This window comes from Lactuca serriola, chromosome 7 (genome assembly GCF_051521515.1).
Source record: "Lactuca serriola cultivar US96UC23 chromosome 7, Lser_US96UC23_V15, whole genome shotgun sequence".
NCBI classification, from domain to species: Eukaryota; Viridiplantae; Streptophyta; class Magnoliopsida; order Asterales; family Asteraceae; genus Lactuca; species Lactuca serriola.
In genome coordinates, this window is record NC_136414.1 from 91674646 (window position 1) to 91697335 (window position 22690).

Below are 22690 nucleotides of genomic sequence, written 5' to 3' on the forward strand. Positions count from 1 at the left end.
CATATAACCGTCATTAACCACCGTCACCAGCCACCATGGTCAGGATCTACCAGAAAGAACGTTAGAGAGAGAGAGAGAGAACTATGAACCAACGAACAACACCCCAGAAACCATGTCGGCCGCCTTATACCATTCGTCAGAAAATTGTGAACCACCGTGAGAGAGGCCAATTTCAAGCACCGAACTTGATGTTGCTCTCTGTCGGACAACCATGGACGTCGTCGGAGCGTCAAACTACCTTGAGCCTCGTCTCTCTCTCTCTCTCTCTCTCTCTCTCTCTCTCTCTCTCTCTCTCTCTCTCTCTCTCTCTCTCTCTCTCTCTCCTAGTAGGGTTTTTGGCGATAAGAAGCTCTTTATACCATCAAAATTTAGAGTTAATCTTAAGATGTTGCATTTTAAGTCCTCTAAGTTTATATTTGTTATAATTCCTTAATGCATTTTTATTAGTAAAAGACATTTATAAAAACTAAAATTTTAGTTTTTTATATAGTTTTTTAATAAAATGCACCAAAATTTTTTAAAAAATATCCTAATTTTTTTAATTACATATAAATAATCCTCCTTAATAAATGAAGGTTTTTTTGCCACATGTGAATCTCTCATGAGTTTTGACACTTATCATTTTGTGGTATTTTTGAAATAAATATTATATACTTGTCAATTTTTGGTTTGTTTCAATTTTTAAAATTAAAATCATATACTTATATATGTAAAGTATTAAATAACATATATATACTATTAAATTGTAAGAAATATGTTTCTTCCTTATTTTAAATTTGTACATTAAAAAATATTTTTTATTTACACTTTAACGTTTAATCTCTCTAAATCAACCCGTGTAATTCACGGGTTTCACACCTAGTATAAATCTACTATAATAAATGAAGGTTTTTTTTGCCACATGTTCTCTTCTCCTTCATTTGGACACATGATATTTTCTAACATTTTTAAATTTTCTATTTTCCACTTGTCATTTTATTGTATTTTTCATTTTATTAAATTAAAATTCCATATTTAATACGTAAGATAATATATATGTAAGGTATTTATTAGAAATGGTTTATATATGTAATGTATATAATACATTAAAGCCTCTTTAATTTTAATAATTCAAAAGATTCCTTATTTTTCTTATAAATTCAAACTTTTCAAATTGTTAAAATTTTATATATTTTTTTTAAATAAACCCATGTAATACATGGGTCTCACACCTAGTAAATTATAAAAAAAAGTATTCATTATTACTTTATAGTTTTATAGTTGCCTAATAATTATTAGTAAAAAAGTAATATAATTATGAGTTAATTATTAGGATAACAATTAAGGGGTATGGATGGATTAGAAGTATGGTAGGGATAGATGGACCCTAAAATTTAGATTAGCATATTGGATAGCTTGTTGTCAATTATATAGAACATCTAGGCCATTCTCATCTTTTATACAAAAAACAAATTAATCAAGAGTGAGCCTTTGTCCTCCATGGTTCTTCCACCTTTTTTTTGGGTGTCATAGAAACTACAATTCTTACTACACCTTGTGGTGTGCTTAGCAAGAAAACTATTTTTATATTTAGTGGTTGTAAGCTTCAACAAAATAGGAGCATGGTATATAAATGTCATCATAACAAGGTTAAAATACAAATAATTTCACAAAATTGTATCTGAGGGTTGACTTGTATTAGATCTCTGCTCTTACAGCCACTTCGCGTTCAAAGTGCTGAGTAGCTTCCTCACAAGACAGCAATTGTTGCATTAACATGGTCAGTTTAGCCATGTTTTCTTCTTTTATATGTTCCGGAACCTTCTCTTCATACCCTTTAGCACTCATCGCCTTGTTCAAACTATCCCTTTGCCTGGTCAAAGTCAAACATGGAAGACACATCATTTGCTAATATACAAATGTTGTTGACTACTTAACAAAGAAAGTCAAAGAAATGAAGGACAGATTTCAATTGAATTGCTTACTTTTGTAGATCTGTCAACTTTGTATTGAGTTTTTCACGTTCTTTTTTGACATCAATGGCTCCTTGAAGCTTTAGATAAACAGAAAGTGATTGGTTTACGACTGATACTGCACATCCAGCTGGAGCAGCATCATTTTCACTCAGAACCTGAAAACACAATTTTAACCCCAAAATATCAGAGATATTATTACATGTTACAAGGTTTTTTATGCGGAGGCTATTTTTGTCTTTTTCACATACCATGAATGATGATAAGTTGGCTAAGGTTGAAACCTCCTTTTCATGACGTCTCAGAAGGTCTGTAGTTTGTGCATTTCTAGAAACTGCAAAGCCAGCTCGCCTGTCCCCCAAAAAAATAAAAAAATTTAATATTCCTTTTTGAGAAAAACTTTATTTTTTGCTATATCTACAATTATTGAACAAGGAGCAAAACTTTTCAAAAAGAGCTAAACACAAGAAATAGCAACGAGCTTTCATCATCTATACTTTATCTTTATTTTTCTTACGATAATGTAGCTTCAACTTTTTACACAATAAGAGATTTTACTTTAGCAAAACTAATTGATTATATAGCATTGTATTGCTATAATTATTTTCAAAGTACAATGGTACAATAAGAAATGAAAGTAGAATGCTACATAATTCAGTTCATTCAAGATATTTGATGTATAAAGAGTGAAAGTGTTGAATAAAGCCACACCTTTCATTTCTTTCTTGTGCAGGCATGTTTGCTCTAATTGATCTGAGTGATTTTACAGCAGACTCAACCACCTCCATCTCATATTCCATCTTTTCATTACTCCATGACTGTAAAAAAGTGAAAAGTAACAGTTATATTATATATACAACTAACATTTTACCTTCAACTACAACTGAAAAATCTAACCTCAACAACCGAAGGATATTCACAGATCATAATAGACTTCTCTCTTTCACAATGCTTAGGTGAAGGAAGTCGTTGCCAAAGTTCTTCAGTAACAAAAGGCATAAACGGATGAAGCAATCTTAACCCTGTATCCAAACACACCCACAAAGTGTCTTGTGCATGAGCCTTTGAAGCTGCCATTGATGCATCATCACCAAAGAAGTAAGGTTTTATTACTTCAATGAAGATATCACACAGCTGAAATTGCCACCATGAATACACTGCAGTTGATGCGTCTGAGAACTCGTAGGAATCTAAAGATGATATGGTTTTTGATGTGGCTTTGTTTAGAACTGAAAGAATCCATTGGCAACTGAAGGGCATGTTGTTTGGGTCTATTTTTGAGGGAGGGGTATAATTGTCACCCAGTTTTGTCATTGCAAAACGTACTGCATTCCATAGTTTGTTGCACCATTGTCTGTATCCAACCACACGTTGTATGTCTAGATTGATTTTATCAGACTGGAATGAATTATGCATAAGGAATAATGTTAGTTTGAATACAAACAACTCAAAAATAGATGATAAGGGCATTTTGGTATTTTTGTACCTGGGCAGTGTATGAGACAAGGGCAAATCGAAGGGCATCTGCCCCACATTCTGGAATGCCATTAGGAAAATCCTTCTTTTGCCCCTCTGTGGCTACCTTTAATTCGTTAGGGTCCAAATTACCCTCCCCTAGTCTCTTGTGAAGGCCCTCTAAGGTAATTCCACATATGACTTCAATAGGATCCACCACATTGCCCAAAGATTTTGACATTTTTCTCCCATGTGCATCACGAATCATGGGATGTAAATAAACCTATATACAACAATTATTAATATCTTGTTTCAATTCTAAAAAAACAGTCAAATAATTAAAACAAAATCATGTTCTTTGTGCTAAGATATAGTCATAAGTTCAAAAAGTAGCCTTGTATTTTCATAATTTGTGTATTACTGAATTCTACTTTCAACTTAACTCTTATTAAGGCATTGTACTTGATATTACATTATACTTTGAAAAATCTACCCAGTTATAGTAGTGAGTTTAATGTCATTGCTACAATTGGATATATTTTTGCAAGTACAATGTTGTAATAAAAAGAAGGGTTAATTTCAAAAAAGACCTTATATTTTATGTTTTTTCCAGATTAAACCTCAAAAATTGCCTAAGGAAACCTTGTATTTTTTCATTTTTTCCGATTTGGCCCTTTGTCATTTTTTTCCAAAAAAAGTTGTTAATTGTAAGGGAAGCATTTAGAAGGTTGAGGGGTTTATTAGAAAAAAATACAAAGTTGAGGGCTTTTTTTGGAAAAAATACAAAAAATAAATTCGAGGTTTAAACCGGAAAAAACACAGAATATAAGGTTTTTTTAGATTAAACTAAAAAGAAGGATTAATCTCAAAAAAGACCTTATATTTTGTGTTTTTTCCTGATTAAACCTCAAATTTATTTTTTGCCTAAAAAAGACCTTGTATTTTTTTATTTTTCTCAAAAAAGTCTTCAACTTTGTACTTTTTTCTGAAAAAAAAAAAACACACAACCTTCAAAATGCTTCCAAATAAACGCTCAATTTTTTTAGTTTTTCTCGAAAAACCCTCATAATTTACAATTTTTTTGAAAAAAAATAACAAAGGGCTAGATCGGAAAAAATGAAACAATACATGGTCTTTTTCAGGCAAAAAATAAATTTGAGGTTTAATCCAGAAAAAAAAATACAAAATATAAGGTCTTTTGAGATTAACCCTAAGATATACAGGTGAAGTTTATTATAACAAAGCAATAATTAACACCCCTGATGATGATATATGGCTAAAAGCTGGAAATAAGTCAAAAACCACATACTTTCATTTGATTTTGTATCTATAGATAGCATCCTACTTTCATTTCTTTCTAAAATTGCATTATATTTGAAATAGTTTTTGTAACACTCGGTTTTAAATCGCTTTATTATTCGGGGTCGTGGCCCGAATATCAGTTGTAACAAGGCTTAGGGCCTTGGGGAAAGAGAGAATTCGACCCTTTTTGGATGTGGGTAGTATATATTAGGTGATCCGAGAGTTCGGTTGTGTTTCGGAGCCCAAGGGTATAACCGTAAATTGTCAGTCCGGGCCTTTTATGAATTTTGGGTTTTTGCTCGGGAAATCTTAAGGCGATGATGAGTTGATAGAAGTGTTGAGATTTTTGTTACCTTTCGGTGGATATACAGAACGTCTAAAATGGATTTAGAACGAAGGAGTTACAGCCGTTTGAAATTTAAGCGTTTGGAGCTTCGATGAGTACGTGCGGCGTAGTGGATGAAGTGGTCGCGAGTGGCATCTGAGTACACCGGGAATACTCAGGGGTAAGCGGGGCATACTACCTTCAGCTTGAACTTTAATTTTTAGGGTCCTGACCCTATTTAAGCTTCTTTTATCCATTGGGCCTTGCCTCTTATTAGCCTCCATACCTCTTAAACCCTAATCTCGACCCTTAGCCACCATCTTCGAGTTCTTAAGCTATTGTGAGGAATCTTGGAGTGTTTTTATGCATTTTGAAAAGATTGGAGCTTGTTGAAGAATCATCACTTGGAGTGGAGCTTGGAAATCCAGAAGTTACTCATCTTTTGCAACATATTGAAGGTAAAAAGCTTTAATCTTGTCATCTCTTTTGGGTGGATCTAGTTTGGGGTGGTTTGTGGCATATTTTGGTCTCTTTGGTTGCCTTTATGAGAATGAGTTTGCTCCAAGAGTTTGGTCCCTAGATTTGGACGTTTTAGGTCCGAAATGCATAAAAATGCAATCTTGATGGATAATATCAACCTATGCATGAGTAGTAGTTTCTTTGTTGAAGTTGTAAAGTTAGAACTTGTATTGGGACCCTTTGAGCCATGAAAAATCTCAAAGTCAACGACTTTATGGATTAAGGCATGATTTGGAACAAGCTCTGAGTATTAAACACTTTGGCTTAAGGGATTAAGACCTTTTCTAAGTGGATTGTGAGCATTGTGCGTACGCGGGGCGTACCTCTTGGTGCGCAACACGTACTGGGCCAACTCGTTGTATGCAGGGCGTACCAATTAAGTATGCGGGGCATACTCAGACTGTTTGGGCTTTCTTGATTTGTTGACCTTTTGACCTTCAACCATTGACCAAAGTTGACCAATGTATATTTTGGGCCTTTAGGGTATTGGGCCTTCTCAGATTAGGCCCATGATGGTTTTAGGCCCAATTTGGAAAATTAGGCCATAATTGGGTTTTGGGTGATTATTTTAGATTTTGGGATTTTTGGACAACTGGATTGGGCCTTGGCCTTGGGCAAAATTCGGGAAAGGGTAGAAAAGGTCTTTTACCCTAATTTAGACGCTTAGTGTGAGTCGGGATCTAATTATTAATTAGATGATATTTTATGATTGATAGCGTGAGGATTTTAGCGGATCTGCATCCAGAGAGTTATCTGTGGGTTTCAACAGTCTAAAGTGAGTCTCCTCACTGTATCTATGGGTCAAAGGCACCAATGCCGACCTATTGGCTTATGTATTGTTGAAAGACCAAGGGGTGGCCTTTGGTATTGTATGAAAGACCCAGAAGTGGCTCCTGGTAAATTTGTATGCAAGACCAGGGTTCAGACCCTGACAGTTAAGTAGATTGTTAATTGTAGAATCTATGTTTGTTGTCTTTGTGATGCTTGAATGGAAAACTAGGAGGTGACTCTTGGCACTTGTCTGTAAGACCAAGGGTTTTGGCCACGGTTTTGCTAGGAAAGACCTTGATATGGCTCATGGTATAATGGCAAAACAATGGTCGACATATATTGTATGTATGGTATGTGGTATTTTGAGGGAACTCACTAAGCTTTGTGTTTACGATTTATTGTTTATGGTTCCAGGTACTTCTGGTTCAAAAGGGAAGGGTCGGCTTGATCGCAACGCATAAACCCATGTTTTTCCACAACTTTGTGATTTTGAGATTGGTATCAGGGTCTTGGTTTGAGGGATTCGGGCATACTCTCGAGTGTGACTGAACTTAAACTGAAGAATTGATAAGCTTCTTGAAAAGAAAACGTGTTTTAAAAGATTTTTGTAAAAGGAAAGAAATTTCTAATAGGACTTTTGTAAAGATACAGGGGTTGTGATGCGTGCAATCGGCCGAGCTCAAGTAAGTGATTCCCAAAATACTCATACATGTCTATTATGATTATATGTTATGAGAATTGAATGCTAGTTTAGGGCTAAGGATCTGCTCAGGATTTCATGCTAGGAGAGATGTCTTCATATGCCTGATTGTTAAGCTTTAGGATTGCATGCTAGTATGGTTTTCAAATAATCGGATAGAATGGCTTGATTAGTTGGCACATTAGTTAGATTTTTTTGTGCCAGAATGTTGTTTGTTTTGTGCTTTGTAGGACTCCTAGTGACGTGGGTTAGCTACCAAGTGAATATGTCAAGTCAAATGTTGCATAGGTTAAATAATCTCAGAGTGATGGATTTAACCCTATTACGTAACTCTTGTCTGAGTACAACCGTTGTAGGGATAAGTTTGTTACTCGAAGGATTATCTAAGTTTTGTTGCATGTGATTTTATTCAGTAAGTGACTAACTGACATTATGGGGAGTTCTTCAACAGATTATGGCAGGGTGAGGTCGGGAACCTTGGAAAGCCTATGAAGTGCTTCAGTGGGTTTAGTTGCGCTGTTTAGCGATCATTTGGAGTATCAGTTTGAGAAGGTGACTTAGAAGTATGGATAAGTGTGGAATGTAATATTAGGCCTGTACTACTGAAAGTACAGGATCCATACTCGAATTGGAGAAAGTTTCGGATAATCTAAAAAACCTGTGGGATAAAGATCCTCGGATACGTTCATCATTTTCATGTTGTTTTTCAGTATGGTGATGGGCACTCAGGAAGGAGATTCAGGTTCTGGTTCCGAATCAAGTGCAGGTACCGAGTCGATTAGCGAGTATATGCGGGAGTTCATCTCGTCGGAGATTACCCGTAGTATGATGGAGCAGACTCCTGTGATCTTTGGAACGGTCAAGGAAGGGGTTTAGGAGATTTTGGATGAGCGTCTTGGCGCATTTATTGTTGAGGTTATGACTATTGTTGGAGCTCGCACTCTTTCTTTCCGTGAGTTCCGTGCTTGTGGAGCTCCCGCGTTCTTTGGAGAGAATGACCTCATTTCCAGTAGGAGATGGTTAGCAGATATGGCTAACGTGTTCAAGATGAGTTTCAGCCCGAGAGGTCGAATGTCAGATTTGCCCCCTGTCTTCTAAAGGATAGAGCTCGAGATTGGTGGGAGGAGGTACACTTCACTTTGAGAGGCAAAACCCTAGATACGGTGACTTAGGATGAGTTTGTGATCCGGTTTAAGGCTGAGTTCACACCAGCTATTGAGGTTCAACAGTTGGCGAGGAAGTTTCAGGATGTTCGTCGGACTACGGAGACTATGGCAAAGATCACTGCCAAGTTCCGGTAGAGAGCTTTATTGGTTCCGCAATATCTAACGGATGAGGAAATGAAGAAGGTAAGGTATCATGATATGCTGAGGGATGACATTAGGGAGTTCGTGAGTATTTTAGGGTGTAAGACCCTTAATGATATGATTTTCAGAGCTCGAGAGCGTGAAATCGATTTGGAGCATCTGGGGAAGAGAGAGCCCGAGCATGTGTAGACAGTTGAGGGTCCTGCGAAGAGACCAAAGACTTCAGATCAACGATTGAGGGGCCAACAGGGCTGGGGTCAGTGCAGCACGTGCGGGAAGCAGCACGATGATGTTAGTTGTTCTAGGGGCATAGACTTCTACAAGTATGGAAGGGTTGGTCATGTCAGTCGGGATTGTCCTCAGGGGGAAAGCCCGTTATGTTTTCACTGCAACCAAGTGGGCCACAAGAAGGCCGATTGTCCGATGTTGAAGGGTGGAGCAGTGAGTGCACCTACTTCGGTTACTTTAAAGATCACTGATGGTCGTGAGGACAGGGCAGGAGCCCCAGCAGAGAAGAGCCGAGCATTGCAATGTTAGTCAGGGGAGGCCAGGGTTCCAGCATGTGCTATTACTGGTATGTTATTTTTTTCTTCTTCTTGATTATTATCTGTAATTATATCGCTTTGGGATTTTATATCGGTTTGGGTAAGCATTATCTTTGGTTTAGTTCTCTCTTATTGTTTGGGTATATCATCAAGAATTGTTATATGCCATTTTGCATGCCATGAGTCAGTGGTAGGTCGGATCTGAGTTGGTTTCAGTTTGTTTGGTTGTTGTTCCGGTACATAGATTTTGGGATGAACTCTGATAAATGCTTTTAATTAACGATGTTTTGGAATGATTGAAATAAATGATATAAATGTTTGGCTATAATAAAAATGAAAATTTTTTTTACCTTTGATTTTTGGGTTATTACAAGTTGGTATCAGAGCCTGAGTTTGAGGGATTTGGACATACTTTCGGGTGTGTCTGAATTCAAACTGAGGATCTGTCAAATTTTCAAAAGGAAAATGTTTTAACTAAAGAATTTCTAAGACAAGAAAGGGTGTTGTGCATGCAATCAGTCGAGCTCAAGTAAGTTTCCCAGGATACTCACAGTTGTTATCTATTATGATTTGATTTATGAATCTGAGAATCGCATGCTAGTTAGGGCTAGGGGAGATGCTTCTATATGTTGTATGAGCTGGTAGACATGCATGCTAGTGCTGAGAAGTCAACGATAGATTGGCCTGATATGTGATGCTTGTAGCTTTGGAGATACTGGATGCCATGCTAGAATGAGAATGATTATTTATATTGGTAACTATTGTGTATGTTTTAAAAATTGTATACGATTAGGACTCGTTTCCTGTTTTGTGTACAATTTGCATGCATAAAGGCAGCCGACAACGAGGGTGAAAGTGGACAGCATGGGTTGTGGTATGTGGGCTGAATGTTCTATGATAGCTTGTGGGTCGGAGATTACCCCAAGGTGAGCCTAGGATGAGATTCGCGACAGGAGTCACCCGATTGAGAATTATATGTATAGTTAGAATTGTCTAATTGAAATATGTTGGTTAGTTTTCCCGTTGTCCGAATGCTGCTTGCTTTGTGCTTTGTGGGACTTTTAGCAATGTGAGCTAGTTACTAAGTGAATATGCTAGGTCACATGTGTATAGGCCGGATAATCTCAGAGTGATGGATTTGGCCCTATTACACAACTCTTGTTTGAGTCCAACCGTTCTAGGGATGAGTCTTTTACTTGAAGGATTATCTGATCTCTGCTATATGTGGCTATATTCATGAGGTAGCTAGTTGACATTACTGGGAATCTTTCAGCAACTGAGGACTGGGTGGGTTAGGAACCTAGGAGAGCCTAGGAGGTGCTTCGGTGGATATTGTGTTGCTGTTTAGCAAACATTTAGTAAATCATTGGAGTAGGTGACTTAGAGGACTCGGGATGATTCTGGAGGAAAGTATGGGTAGGTCTGGAAGGTAGTATTGGGCCCGTACTACTGAAAGTACAGGATCCATACTCGAATCGGGGAAAGTCTCGGAGAATCTAAGAAGCCTGGGAAGGAGAGTTCTTGGTCACGATTGGACCGTGGGGATATCTGATGTGCTGAATGCGGATGCGCACGCAAGGGGAAGGACCAGGGATTGGTCCCGGCTCCGGTGGTGAGCCAGTTAGCAGAAGGACTGCCAGGATTTGGAGTTCGCCTTGTATCTCTTGTATCAGGAGGCAAGGAGTGATCGTGCGATCTATTGCACTTCTGGGATTAGAGACTATGTTTTGGGGGTAGTTAGTAGCCCGATTTGGAACAGAGATTGCCAGCTATTGCAATGTAGCCGTGACGATTGAGCTAGTAAGTGGGTCGGGAAGCGAGACCCTGAACATTGTGGATCCCAGAGCCTGAGGGCGGAAAATCGGTTGGAAGTATCTCGAGAGGATAGGTTCAGGTTATGTGCAGTTAGTGGGAGTCTCGGGAAGAGACCCAAGAGTTCAGATCAGCCTTTGAGAGGCCAGTAGGTTCGAGATTCAGTGAAATGATTGCGGAAACTGCACAAGGGAGTTTCGTTCCAAGGATTTGGATTGTCATCGGGATTGGAAGAAAATGTTGCATCATGTTCTTAGAGTGGTCGGGGTAACTCAGGAGGAGGTGGTCAGGATTCCTCTAGATGTTTGCGGATATGCTATATTCGGCCATTTCCGGTGGGTATCATAAATTTATACTGCTTGGGGAGCGTGATAAGTTGGATCTCGGGTTGGTTTTTCTGCTGTCTTCTGGGCTAGCAAGGGTTGTCAGATGCCTTCAGCAGGTCGAGGAATCTTTGAGAGATCTTCAGACGGATGTATCTTGCGGAGCGGACTCCGCATGTTCCGTGATTGCTCTGAGTCGTTGTCGGAATCTGTTCAGTGATTTGGGTTGCTACGGGTGTAGCAGGTTTGGCCACGTCTTCAGGGATTGCCCATAGGGAGCAAGCCCGTTATAATTTCATTGTGTTCAGGTGGACGACAAGGAGGTCGACTACCTGACGACCGGGGAGGAGCAGTGGGGCACCGGCTTCAGTTATCTCAGGGTCGGTCCAAGGGCTAGTACGAGGATGTTGTGACTAGTCTTCAGTAGCCTGAATAAGTGTGTTTGGAAGAACAATCGGGATTGCCGAGGGAAGAGAGAATTGTTGCTGAAGTTTTGGTTAGAACATCTGTTCTAACCAAAACTACTATAAAGTTTTGGTTAGAACAGATGGATAATATCTACCCATGTATGAGTATTAGTTCCTTTGTTGAAGTTGTAAAGTTAAAACTTGGATTGGGACCCTTTGAGCCATGTAAAAGCTCAAAGTCGACGACTTTACAGATTAAGGCATGATTTGTAACAAGCTTTGAGTATTGGACACTTTGGCTTAAAGGATTAAGACCTTTTCTAAGTAGATTGTGAGTAGTGTGCGTACGTGGGGCACCTCCTGGTACGCAACGCGTACTGGGTCAACTTGTTGTACGCAAGGCGTACCAACTACATACACGGGGCATACTCAGTCTGTTTGGGCTTTCTTGATTTGTTGACCTTTTAACCTTTGACCATTGACTAGAAGTTTGACCAAAGTTGACCAATGGATATTTTGGTCCCTTTCGAATTAGGCCCATGATAGGTTTTGGGCCAAATTTGGATAATTGGGCCATAATTGGGCTTTAGGTGATTATTCTAGATTTTGGGTTTTTTGGAAAATTGGATTGGGCCTTGGCCTTGGACTAAGTTCGAGAAAGGGTAAAAAGATATTTTACCCTAATTTGGACTATTATTGTGAGTCGGGATCCAATTATTAATTGGATACTATTTTGTGATTGATAGCGCGGGGATTTTAGCGGATTTGCAGCCAGAGAGTTATGTGTGGGTTTCAACAATCTGAGGTGAGTCTCCTCACTGTATCTATGAATCGAAGACATCAATGTCGGCTCATTGGCTGATGTATTGCTGAAATACCAAGGGGTGACCCTTGGCATTGTATGAAAGATTCGGAGTTGGCTCCTGGCAAATCTGTATGCAAGACCAGGGTTCGGACCGGACCGTGGCAATTAAGTAGATTGTTAGTTGTAGAATGTATGTTTATTGTCTTTGTGATGTTTGCATGGAAGACCACAAAGTGGCTCTTGGCACTTGTCTGTGAGACCTAGGGTTTTGGCCCCGACTTGGCAAGGAAAAACCATGATATGACTCATAACATAATAGCAAGATTATGGTTGGCACATAGCATTCTCTATTGTATATATGATATGTGGTATTTTGGAGAACTCATTAAGTTTTGTTCATACGGTTTATTGTTTATGGTTTCAGATACTTCCGGATCAAAAGGGAAGGACCCGGCTTGATCAACACATACACCTCTATTTTTCCGCAACTTTGTGATTTTGGGATTGTACTCTGATAACTTTTTTATTATGAAATACTTCTAAGTGTTCGTTTAAAAAATAATTGGGTGTTTTGATTGTATTAAAAATGAATTTTTTACCTTGAAATTTTGATGTTACAGTTTTAAAAACTTAACTAACCTTTTGGAAAGGTACATCGCCCCCTAATTTCATCCCAAGCATCACCATACGAGCAACCCAAAAGAACAAAATGTCATGCCCAGTTTCAAGAACAACAGTTGGATAAAAAGTCTTGAAATATTGAGTATCATCAGGCCACCCCAATACAGATAAAGGAAAAAGCCCTGAAGAAAACCAGGTGTCTAAAACATCAGGATCTTGAGCCAATTGAAACTTTTTCCCTGAAAAGACCTTTTTAGCCTCAGTTTCAGCCTCTTTCTCATCCCTAGCAACCACCCAATGATCCATGTATGCTCCAAGCTCCTTCAGTTTATCATCCTCCAATGTCACATACCATGCAGGAACTCGGTGGCCCCACCAAAGCTGCCTTGATACGCACCAATCACGAATATTCTCAAGCCATCTGTAAAATCAAAAAAATTCAAATTTAAAATTAATTAATAAAGTTTAAATGTTGTATATCAATTTTAAAGGTAGAATGAAAAACTCAAGAAGGTGACCTTTTCCATTCAGCAGCATACTGTTTTGGAAGTATATCAATTTTCTTGTTATTTTCATCCATTACAGCATCAAGAGCTTCTTTAGCAATACCATTGCAGTTGACATACCACTGAGGCTTAATCATAGGTTCAATCACATCATTGCTTCTAGAACAAACACCTAAACGCATCTCATTCTTTTCTTCCCCTTTATAAAGTCCCTGTATGCATATTTGATGAAGAAGATAAGAAGGGTATTCGCGTCTTTTTGGGGTGTGACAAAAAGTTAAGAAAGGTATTAAATACCTTAGACTTCAAAGCCTCAGTTATCGCAACACGAGCTTCAAAACGTGGCATCCCTACAAACCCTAAACCTCCATTACTGTTTATCTTCCCATCATCAGTAAAAATGTTAATAAACTCAAGTTTATGTCTCTTTCCAACTTCAAAATCATTCGGATCATGTGCTGGAGTTATCTGCATAAACACCATTAACATCATCAAAACAACAAAAAGATAGGAGTTAAAATTGTTTTTAGGGTTTAGGGTTTTTATTACCTTAACAGCACCAGTTCCAAATTTAGGGTCAACAAGAATAGCATCACAAATTATAGGAAGTCTTCTGCCATTAAAAGGATGAGAGGCAAACTTTCCATGAAGATGAGTGTATCTTGGATCTTCAGGATGAACAGCAATAGCAGTATCTCCAAGCATTGTTTCAACTCTAGTTGTAGCCACTATGATTTCTCCAAGATTTTCTTCTAAAGGGTATGCAAAAGAGGTTAAAACACCGAATTCCACCATGTTTTTGTACCCAGGGACCTTTAGAGGTGTCTTCTCTTTGATATCAATGTAGTCCATCTATGAAAATGCAGGGGTAGAAATGTAAAATGAAAGTAATCGATGTATATAAATGTTGAGGAAAAGGATTTATGGTGTACCTCAATGTCAGATATTGCAGTTCTCAAGACACAATCCCAGTTGACTAGCCTTAGGTCTCTGAAGAAATGGCAAAAGAGTATCCGAAAAGTTAAATTATAAAATGAGTTGTCAATTAACAAAAACTTGAGGGAAAATGCTCAAAACCCTTGAAAAAACACCAAAGATGACTGAAATGATATTGAAATTTGTTGATGTGAATATTACCTATAAATAAGACCCTCCTTGTAAAGCCTGACAAAAGCTTCTGTTACAGCATTTGACCTTTTTTCATCCATGGTAAAGCACTGCCATTATTAAACAAAAATTTATAAGCTTGTTATACATAAAAGAAATTAAACATAATGAAAGATCATCAAAACCTCTAATAAAATAGATATCAAATATATCTTATAGTTATCTTTGGAAATACAAAAGTAGTTTAACTAATATTTCGAATCTTTTCAAAAAAGATTTATATCAGTGAGATTACATAATAAAAACAGGCTGCATTGTAACTTTTTATTTCATCATGGATAGAAAAATCAATCATTTTGAAGGAATATCATATTCCTTCATGAATAGTCCATTGTATTCCATAATACAAAACAAGCAGTTTTTCTCATTCCATCGGAATGAGCGATTCCATTCCACCCCTTAGGTTTTACCTCACGTGACCAATCTAGAGATGCACCCAAACGCCTGAGTTGTTTCCATATGGTCCCACCATATTCCTCTTTCCATTGCCATACCTATCATTCATACCAAAACAATACAACATCTTTGAAGTTAAGTTTAACATGTTATCTTCCAAATTGATGATAAATACTAAATAATTTCACTTTGAAAGCAAAATATAACATGTGAACTCATACTCACTTCCTCTACAAACTTTTCTCTTCCCACATCATGACGTGTCATCTTTCTCTCTCTCATGATTTTCTTCTCCACTACCACCTGTCAATGAAACTTTGTTATATAAACATAAGAAAACTAACAATTTATGTAATGATAGTAATATTTATTCCTTAAAAAGTAAACTGAACCTGAGTTGCTATTCCTGCATGGTCCATTCCAGGCACCCATAAGGTATTGTATCCTGACATTCTCCTCCAACGAATAATCGTATCCTACAACGATAATCAATATCAAATAAAATCGAAAAAAGGAAAGAATTGTAAAATTCATAAAAGATGAGGGTAAGTCATGAAACCTCGATAGCAGCAGCTAAAGCATGACCAGTGTGTAGAGCTCCAGTCACATTAGGAGGTGGAAGAACCTGCATTTACACATAAACAAGACACCCATAACCAAATTACATCAATCAATGGCTTTATACAAACAACAATCCCAAAACCAATCTGACTAAAAAGATCTATAGAAAGTAGAAACATCATTGTTTATGAATATTTATACATTTATAGCAGAGAAAATCACAAGTTAAGTGTTAGAGACTCACAATAGTGAAAGGAGGTTTAGAGCTGCTGGAATTTGCCTCAAAGAAACCTGACTGCTCCCACCATGCATACCATCTAGCAATGAGTAAATTACAAATAAGGAATAAGATTACTTATAAAAGTATTTATCAATGAAATTTGAGCTAAATGATGTTGTAAAAGAAAAGGAACTCATAGAAAAACTAACGATTTCTCCACTGCAACAGGAGAGAATTGCTTTGCCATTTGTTGAGAAAGTTTTTTCTTATCACCAGAAGGTGTTTCTGGATCTATATAGTCTTCTGGATTCTCTTCACTTGCATCTGCTCTTACTGTTTTCTTCTTACTGGCTTTTGAGATAGAAGGCCCTTGTTGTGCCTTAAATGTGTATAAATTAAATCAATTCATCATTAAACAAATATTATTACAGTTTCACTACTATACTGCTTAACAATCTAAGATTACCTTAAGTTTGGCTGCTTCCGCTTTTTGTGCAGCCTTCAACCTTTTCAATTCTTTCTCTTTTGCCTGATTACAAAAGAAAACAAAATGAACTTGAGTTCCTACTCCATACAAAGTTAATATCAGAAAGCCTAAGTAGAATCGAGTGGAGTTGAAAGAGTAAAAGGAGATACCTTCTCTTCTTTCTTCTTCTTCCTCTCAAGTTCCTCCTCGGAAAGAGGCACATCCGGATTTGTGTTTGTCATGCTGGTGGCTGCGGTGGAACTTACAGTAGTTTCTCCTCCTGAAGCGGCTGATGAAAATCCAATTTGCGTTCTCTTTGCCCTGACGTTTTTATCGTATTAGCCTAAAACACATATGGGATACTTTTTAACAACAAAATCGATTTGAATCTAATGCTTCCTAAGAAAAAGCAGCTAAGAAAATAAGCATTATAAAAATTAAACTTTGTCAAAATGTTATTACACTGTAGATAAGAGCACATCAAGCTCCAGTGTTCGCTACAGTGTGTGATACAGTGGTTGCTTTTGACTTCTTCTCCCCTGTGTTCCTTCCTTCCCTGTTTCCCACCATCTCATGCCTATTTTCTTCTAAGAAGATGCACACACACACACACTCTCTCTCTTCTGAGATTTCTCACAATCTATAGGGTTTTGCTTTGTCGTTTCTAGATCTATGAGGCAGTACGACCACGTCCATCCTGAACACCTCCACACTCTGAACGCCATCACCACAACCATGTAGCTGTTGGCGAAGGTTGAGAAGGAAGTTGGATCAGTCCCCATGTATAGTTATATTACCTTCTTTTTGATCCTCACCCAGAACTCACCTGAACGTTTTTGTTAACAGAGGTAACTAACAGCTTTTTTTTTTTTTTTTTTGCAGCATTGACCTGACAAACATGAGGGCTCATTAGACGCTTTTTAAATGTTCTTCAACTGCGTGGAGGTTCAAAAGGTTAATGATTAAAGATGATAAATTCTTTCTTAGGAACTAGAGAGGGATTTTAGTGTGCAACAAGATTTATATTTTATAGAGTAATTACTGAATTCGTTCTTATGGTCAAAATTGTACGTTTTGTCCCTAACATGTTTTTTTGCACTCGGATTATCCATATGGTTTGATTTTGTTGCGTTTTTCGTCCCTATGGTTCGGTCAAAATTGCACGTTTGGTCCCTAACTTTATGTATGTAAGGGACGGAAAATGCAACAAAATCAAACCACGATAACGATCCGAGTGCAAAAAAGTTATGGACCAAACGTGTAATTTTGACCAAACCATAGAGACGATTTCAGTAATTTACTTTATTTTATACGACATTTGTTTTGAGAAGCCTGACATATCAAATGTATTTCTATTCCGATTTTATTCCCTTCATACTTTTAAACTAAATTGTCACTAAAATTAATGAAAATATCATAAATGCATATAGGGGATAAGTTTTTTTTTTGTTCGTATCCTCTACTTGTATCTTGGGTTTTTCAGTATTTTCATATTGTTTGTTTGTATTTATCTTTACGGTTTACATATCTATTTCATTTTTAAAGCTTCTGCTTTTTTAGTTTCAGGTTTTTATATGGATTTGATGAAAAGGGCTTTAACCTTCCGTTTTTCATATTTATTTATTGGTTACTCAAACATCATTTAAAGGTACTCCCCCTATTTTTGAATTTATAATTGTAAGTTTAATTTGGAATTTTGCAAAATCATTTGAAGATACTTCTCCTGTTCTTAAATTTTAAAATATATGGATATGATGAAGAGTGCTCATGTGAATTCCCTTTGAAGGTGTTGCCCCTGTTCTTGAAGCTTTAAGTGTTATTCATTGAGTTAAAGAGGTTGGGATACTGGTGCTTTAGTGTTATTCATGGGTCGTTTAATAAAAACTTTGTGTTTAATTGGCGTTTATATATTGCTATTCTTAGTAGCTTTGTTCTTGGTTTATGAATGAAGCCATAGTAAAAGCATCCATGTCGATGTGTATGAACAAAACCATAAAAGAAAGAGTTATTGGTGTATTTTACTATGAATTCAACATTGAAAATGAACTATAAAAATGATATCTTGATATGTAATTCTTAATTCTTTCTAAAGGTGTACAGAGTCTATGACATGTATGTATCAAATTGCTTCACAAATCATACTATTATTATTATTAGAGTAAATTACACGAATCGTCCAGGGGTTAGGTACTAAAAAACACGTTTAGTCCCTATTTTTAAAACTTAACTCGGACTGTCTCTGTGTTTCCATTTCCTTGCACGGTTAGTCCCTATCGCCGTTAGCCGTTAGTGGTTTCCGTTTAAGTGCCCCAAAAGCATGTTTAGTCCCTCGTTTCTTTTCAATTTATCATTTTATTCCCTCGTTTCTTGTTAAAAGACTATATTGCCATTCTTTTCACTTATTTATAATTTATCAATTAATTAGATTAAATGTAAATTTTAAAAACTTATATCATTTTCATCTCTCTCTCTCTCTCTCTCTCTCTATTCACTGTCCTCTTTCTTAATTTGGACAACTATCTCCTTTCACCGTAGGCACCTTAACCAACCACCAGCTGTCTGTGACATCTCTAATTTTACGGCCAGAAAAGACCGATTTGTTTATGCTTTGTTTTATAAATCAGAGTAATCGTTTGAAGAAAACGGTTGCGGAATTTGTTCTCAAACAAAATATGATAAGAATTTATCAAAACATTTATTTAAAGAAATGTATTTTCATTAAATAACAAAATCTCGGGATGTCATGTTCCGATACAGACCAAAAGCATAAACAATATAAAATAGACCTTACAACAGTTATTTATAACTACTGATCTATAATCCAAAATCTCTCGTCAAGTCCACCAAATTATACTCTTGTGCCATTACCTGTAATGCAAAGAAAACTGAGTGGGTCAAGTTTGGGAGCCTGGTGAGCGTATAGGGTTTTCAACCCACAATAATATAATTATTATATATATTTAATCATCAAACAATCAACCCAATTACCCATCCCCATTATCTTCGTTTAATATTCCCAAAAGATATTATCCTAAGGGTCATCTCCTATATCATGTTTACCTCTCATCTCCTTACATCTTATTTCCTTATATGTTTGTTCCTAAGAACTTTTCCTAAGGATCATCATCTGCATCGCATAGACAATACTAATTCGGGAATCACTCCCTCAATATGTGTCTAGTAAGGGTTAGGGTATCATCGCATGATTACACAGCCACAACATCGCCTGGACTCGTAAATCATAATAAGGGTTAGACTATCATCGCATGAATACGCAGCCACAACATCGCCTGGACTCGTAATTCATAATAAGGATTAGACTATCATCGAATGAATACGCAACCACAACATCACCTGGACTCGTAATTCATAATAAGGGTTAGACTATCATCGCATGAATACGCAACCACAACATCGCCTGGACTCGTAATTCATCACCTATCTATCATCACCATTATATCTTCACCTATCTCTTATCACATTATTTCAACACACATCAACTATTTCATCTACCCATGTTCTACCCAACATATTTGTATATATAAATTACATATACAGTTTAAATCATTTAACACTCGTATAAAAACATCAATTTCAATGCCCATCTCAAATAGACAAATAATATATAACACATAGCACGTATTTTCATAACTAATACTTTATATTTATGTGTTAGAAAAAAGTAACCACACACTCACATATATAAACAACAATATATATACACATAACACGTATTTTATAAAATACTTCATATCTATGTGTAAGATGAAAGTGATTATACACTCACTTGATCAGAAGATGATCGGACAGCACTACGGCTTGTGGAAGTAGTATTCTTCGGTAGATCTGGAAGATCTTCACAAAAATTAGCTTCTCGGGGGCAGAGCTTCGGCTCGAGAATTGCACTTCTCGGGATCTTCAGGGGCTTCGGGACTTGCTTCGGGGCTCGGGAATGATACCGGGGCTTCGGGATATTTGTTGCACGAAAATCAAGGCAAAACGGGAGAGAGAAGAGAAAATGAGCAAAGAAATAAGCCAGCCTCGCATTCTATTTATAGGGTGCTGAATCTAGGATTACGCTGGGCGTAAATCTTGGTACGCTGGGCGTACTAAGCCTTACGTTGGGCGTACGCGACGTCATTGCATGCGTATGCACTCGAGTGACGTCATTGCATGCGTAGCTGAGGCAGTTCCGGGTACGCTGGGCGTACTCCAAAATTACGTTGGGCGTACTCGATTAAGCATACTTCAAACGTGCATAACTTTTGCATACGAGCTCCGTTTTTTACGTTCTTTATATCCACGCGTAGGTGAGACTAAGTTCTACAACTTTCATTTAGACTCCCTTGGCTAATTTTGACTTTATTTTTATTATTATATTTTTAACAGGCTGGGACAAGAAATGTCCGTTAAAAATTCATAACTTCTTCCTCCGATGTCCATTTTCGTCTGTCTTTTTACCGTTGGACTACTATCAATGAGATCTTCGATTCTTGTTTAGATTGTTTCAGCTACAAATCACTCGATCTCGAATTCGAGTTTCAGGCTGCATACTGCTAAGCTGAAACTTAGAAAAATCATTACTTCCACATACGAAGTCAGATTTGGGCATTCTTTTTATGCATGCTCATGGTTTCACGAACTCTACGACTTTCGTTTAGATCGCTAAGGCTAAATATCGCTCTAACGTAAATTCACGATTTACGTCATGTTGGGTCGTGTCGGTTCTGTCGCGAAACTTCGACATGTCATAACTTCTTCGTTATAACTCGGATTTCGGCATTCTTTATATGTATAGAATCCTTGTAACATATACTACAACTTATTTAAGATTACTTCTTCTAAATAATCTTCCATAAAAAAGTTATTTTTGATGCTTATCGTCTCTAAATTGACTAGCCTTGATCTACGGGCGTTACACTATCAACACCAAATTTGATACTATAACCAAAATCTGAAACTCAAACCCAAATCTAATACTAGAACCAAAATCTAGAACCTATAATCAACACCAAATCCTAATCCAAAACCTTTCATCAACTTTTCAAGATGAAGTCTGAAAACCTAAAATCAATCATGAAATCCCTACATCGATGCAAAATCCAGAAGGATCGGTGTAGAATCAAAATCCTAGATTTGTGTCATATCTTCTTTCTCAACTCTTGCAACCACTGCTTATCACCACCATAGAAGAGATCATAGTTGTCAAAATTTAGATTTGGGAATCGAGTATAGATCTAAAATCTCAATGTAAAAGGGTTGTTGATGGCATGCCCTAAATCACATATTGAAATAGAGAAGACAAGAGATGACGAAAGCGAAGGGAGTTGTTATTGGCATTCCCTAAATTATATTAATTATAAATTTTAAAAACTTATATCATTTTCATCTCTCTCTCTCTCTCTCTATTCCTTGTCCTTTTTCTCAATTTGGGAAACCACCTTGTATCATTGTCGACAACCAACTCCCTTCGTTGTCGTCCTCTCTTGTCTTTTCAGTGTAAATATGTGATTTAAGGCATGCCATGAACAACCCTTTTACATCTAGATTTCAGATCTATACTCCATTCTTAGATTTAAATTTCAACAACTCTTCTCTCTACTTCGGTGGTGATAAGCGGTGCTTACAAGAGCTGAGAAAGAAGATAGGACACAAATCTAGGGTTTCAATTCTATATCTCAGTCCCTCTGGATTTTGCATCGATGTAGGGATTTCATGACTGATTTTAGGTTTTGGGACTTCATCTTGAAAATTATTGTTGATTAAAGGTTTTAGATTAGGATTTGATGTTGATTATGTTGGATCTATATATCCAAGAATCATTATTGAGTGACATTGCTAATAATATATGATATTATAGGGTCACACCTTTATCAAGTTGGTACTTATTGAATATTTATTAAGTATTTGATAATTAATAAATAAATTCAACTCTTGTATTTAATTAGAGAAAAATTATTGTTTTATGAAAATAATAATGAAAGACTGACTAGCTTATATATATATATATATATATATATATATATATATATATATATATATATATATATATCATATGGTATGATATATAAGTCATGTACAAAGTTTTGGACACTTTCACCAAAGATTGACAAACTAGCTAGTTAATTAACTGACTAAACAACAAACTAGAAAATCCAATGGACCTTTTTTGTCCTTAAAACCGTAGGTTATCATGGCAAGGTGGTTGAAAGTCAACCTCTAATATTCTTGTCCCCCCATGTTGGATAATGTCCCATTTTGTTCATTACCTTGCATCTAATACACAACCTGATCACATTATATAAGGCTAGTTGTTTTATCACAAAATTTGAAGAAAAAAATATTTCTCTATTTCATGCATAGAACTATAGGTTCTCTTGCATTCTCCCTCTCTCTCACTTGAAGTTAGTTCTTGGGTTTTAGAGTTCATCTTTTGTGTCTTCCTTTTACACTTATTAGTTAAGTGCTTAAGGCTTAAAGACAAAAAGATTATACAAGAAAAAATTTTGCAATTTTGGTACCTTATTCTT

The 22690-nt window shown here is 36.7% G+C and overlaps 1 protein-coding gene and 1 long non-coding RNA gene across 4 annotated transcripts; one reads left to right on the forward strand and one right to left on the reverse strand.

The window, feature by feature from the left end:
* Positions 1–1542: 1542 nt before the first annotated feature.
* Positions 1543–16777, reverse strand: LOC145061706 (valine--tRNA ligase, mitochondrial 1-like). Of its 2 annotated transcripts, XM_079009248.1 has the most exons (21): positions 16623–16768; positions 16331–16503; positions 16161–16223; positions 15904–16073; positions 15719–15791; positions 15473–15538; positions 15306–15389; positions 15139–15216; positions 14928–15011; positions 14488–14567; positions 14283–14340; positions 13900–14202; positions 13648–13818; positions 13363–13562; positions 12863–13265; positions 3439–3690; positions 2850–3350; positions 2664–2770; positions 2204–2303; positions 1965–2110; positions 1543–1852 (listed from the first exon to the last, which is right to left on the reverse strand). In XM_079009248.1, exons 2-21 carry the CDS (start codon positions 16400–16402, stop codon positions 1678–1680), a joined length of 3186 nt encoding a protein of 1061 aa, XP_078865374.1. In that variant the 5' UTR covers positions 16403–16503; positions 16623–16768; the 3' UTR covers positions 1543–1677. The 2 variants fall into 2 exon arrangements, with proteins under 2 accessions (XP_078865374.1, XP_078865373.1); XM_079009247.1 differs by having other exon boundaries at positions 1965–2303; positions 16623–16777.
* A 28-nt stretch (positions 16778–16805) lies between these two features.
* LOC145061707 (uncharacterized) lies at positions 16806–18129 on the forward strand. Of its 2 annotated transcripts, none has more exons than XR_013687282.1 (3): positions 16806–16942; positions 17043–17114; positions 17721–18129. It is a non-coding gene; the product is annotated as an uncharacterized LOC145061707 (long non-coding RNA). The 2 variants fall into 2 exon arrangements; XR_013687281.1 differs by having other exon boundaries at positions 17727–18129.
* The last annotated feature ends 4561 nt before the right edge of the window (positions 18130–22690 follow it).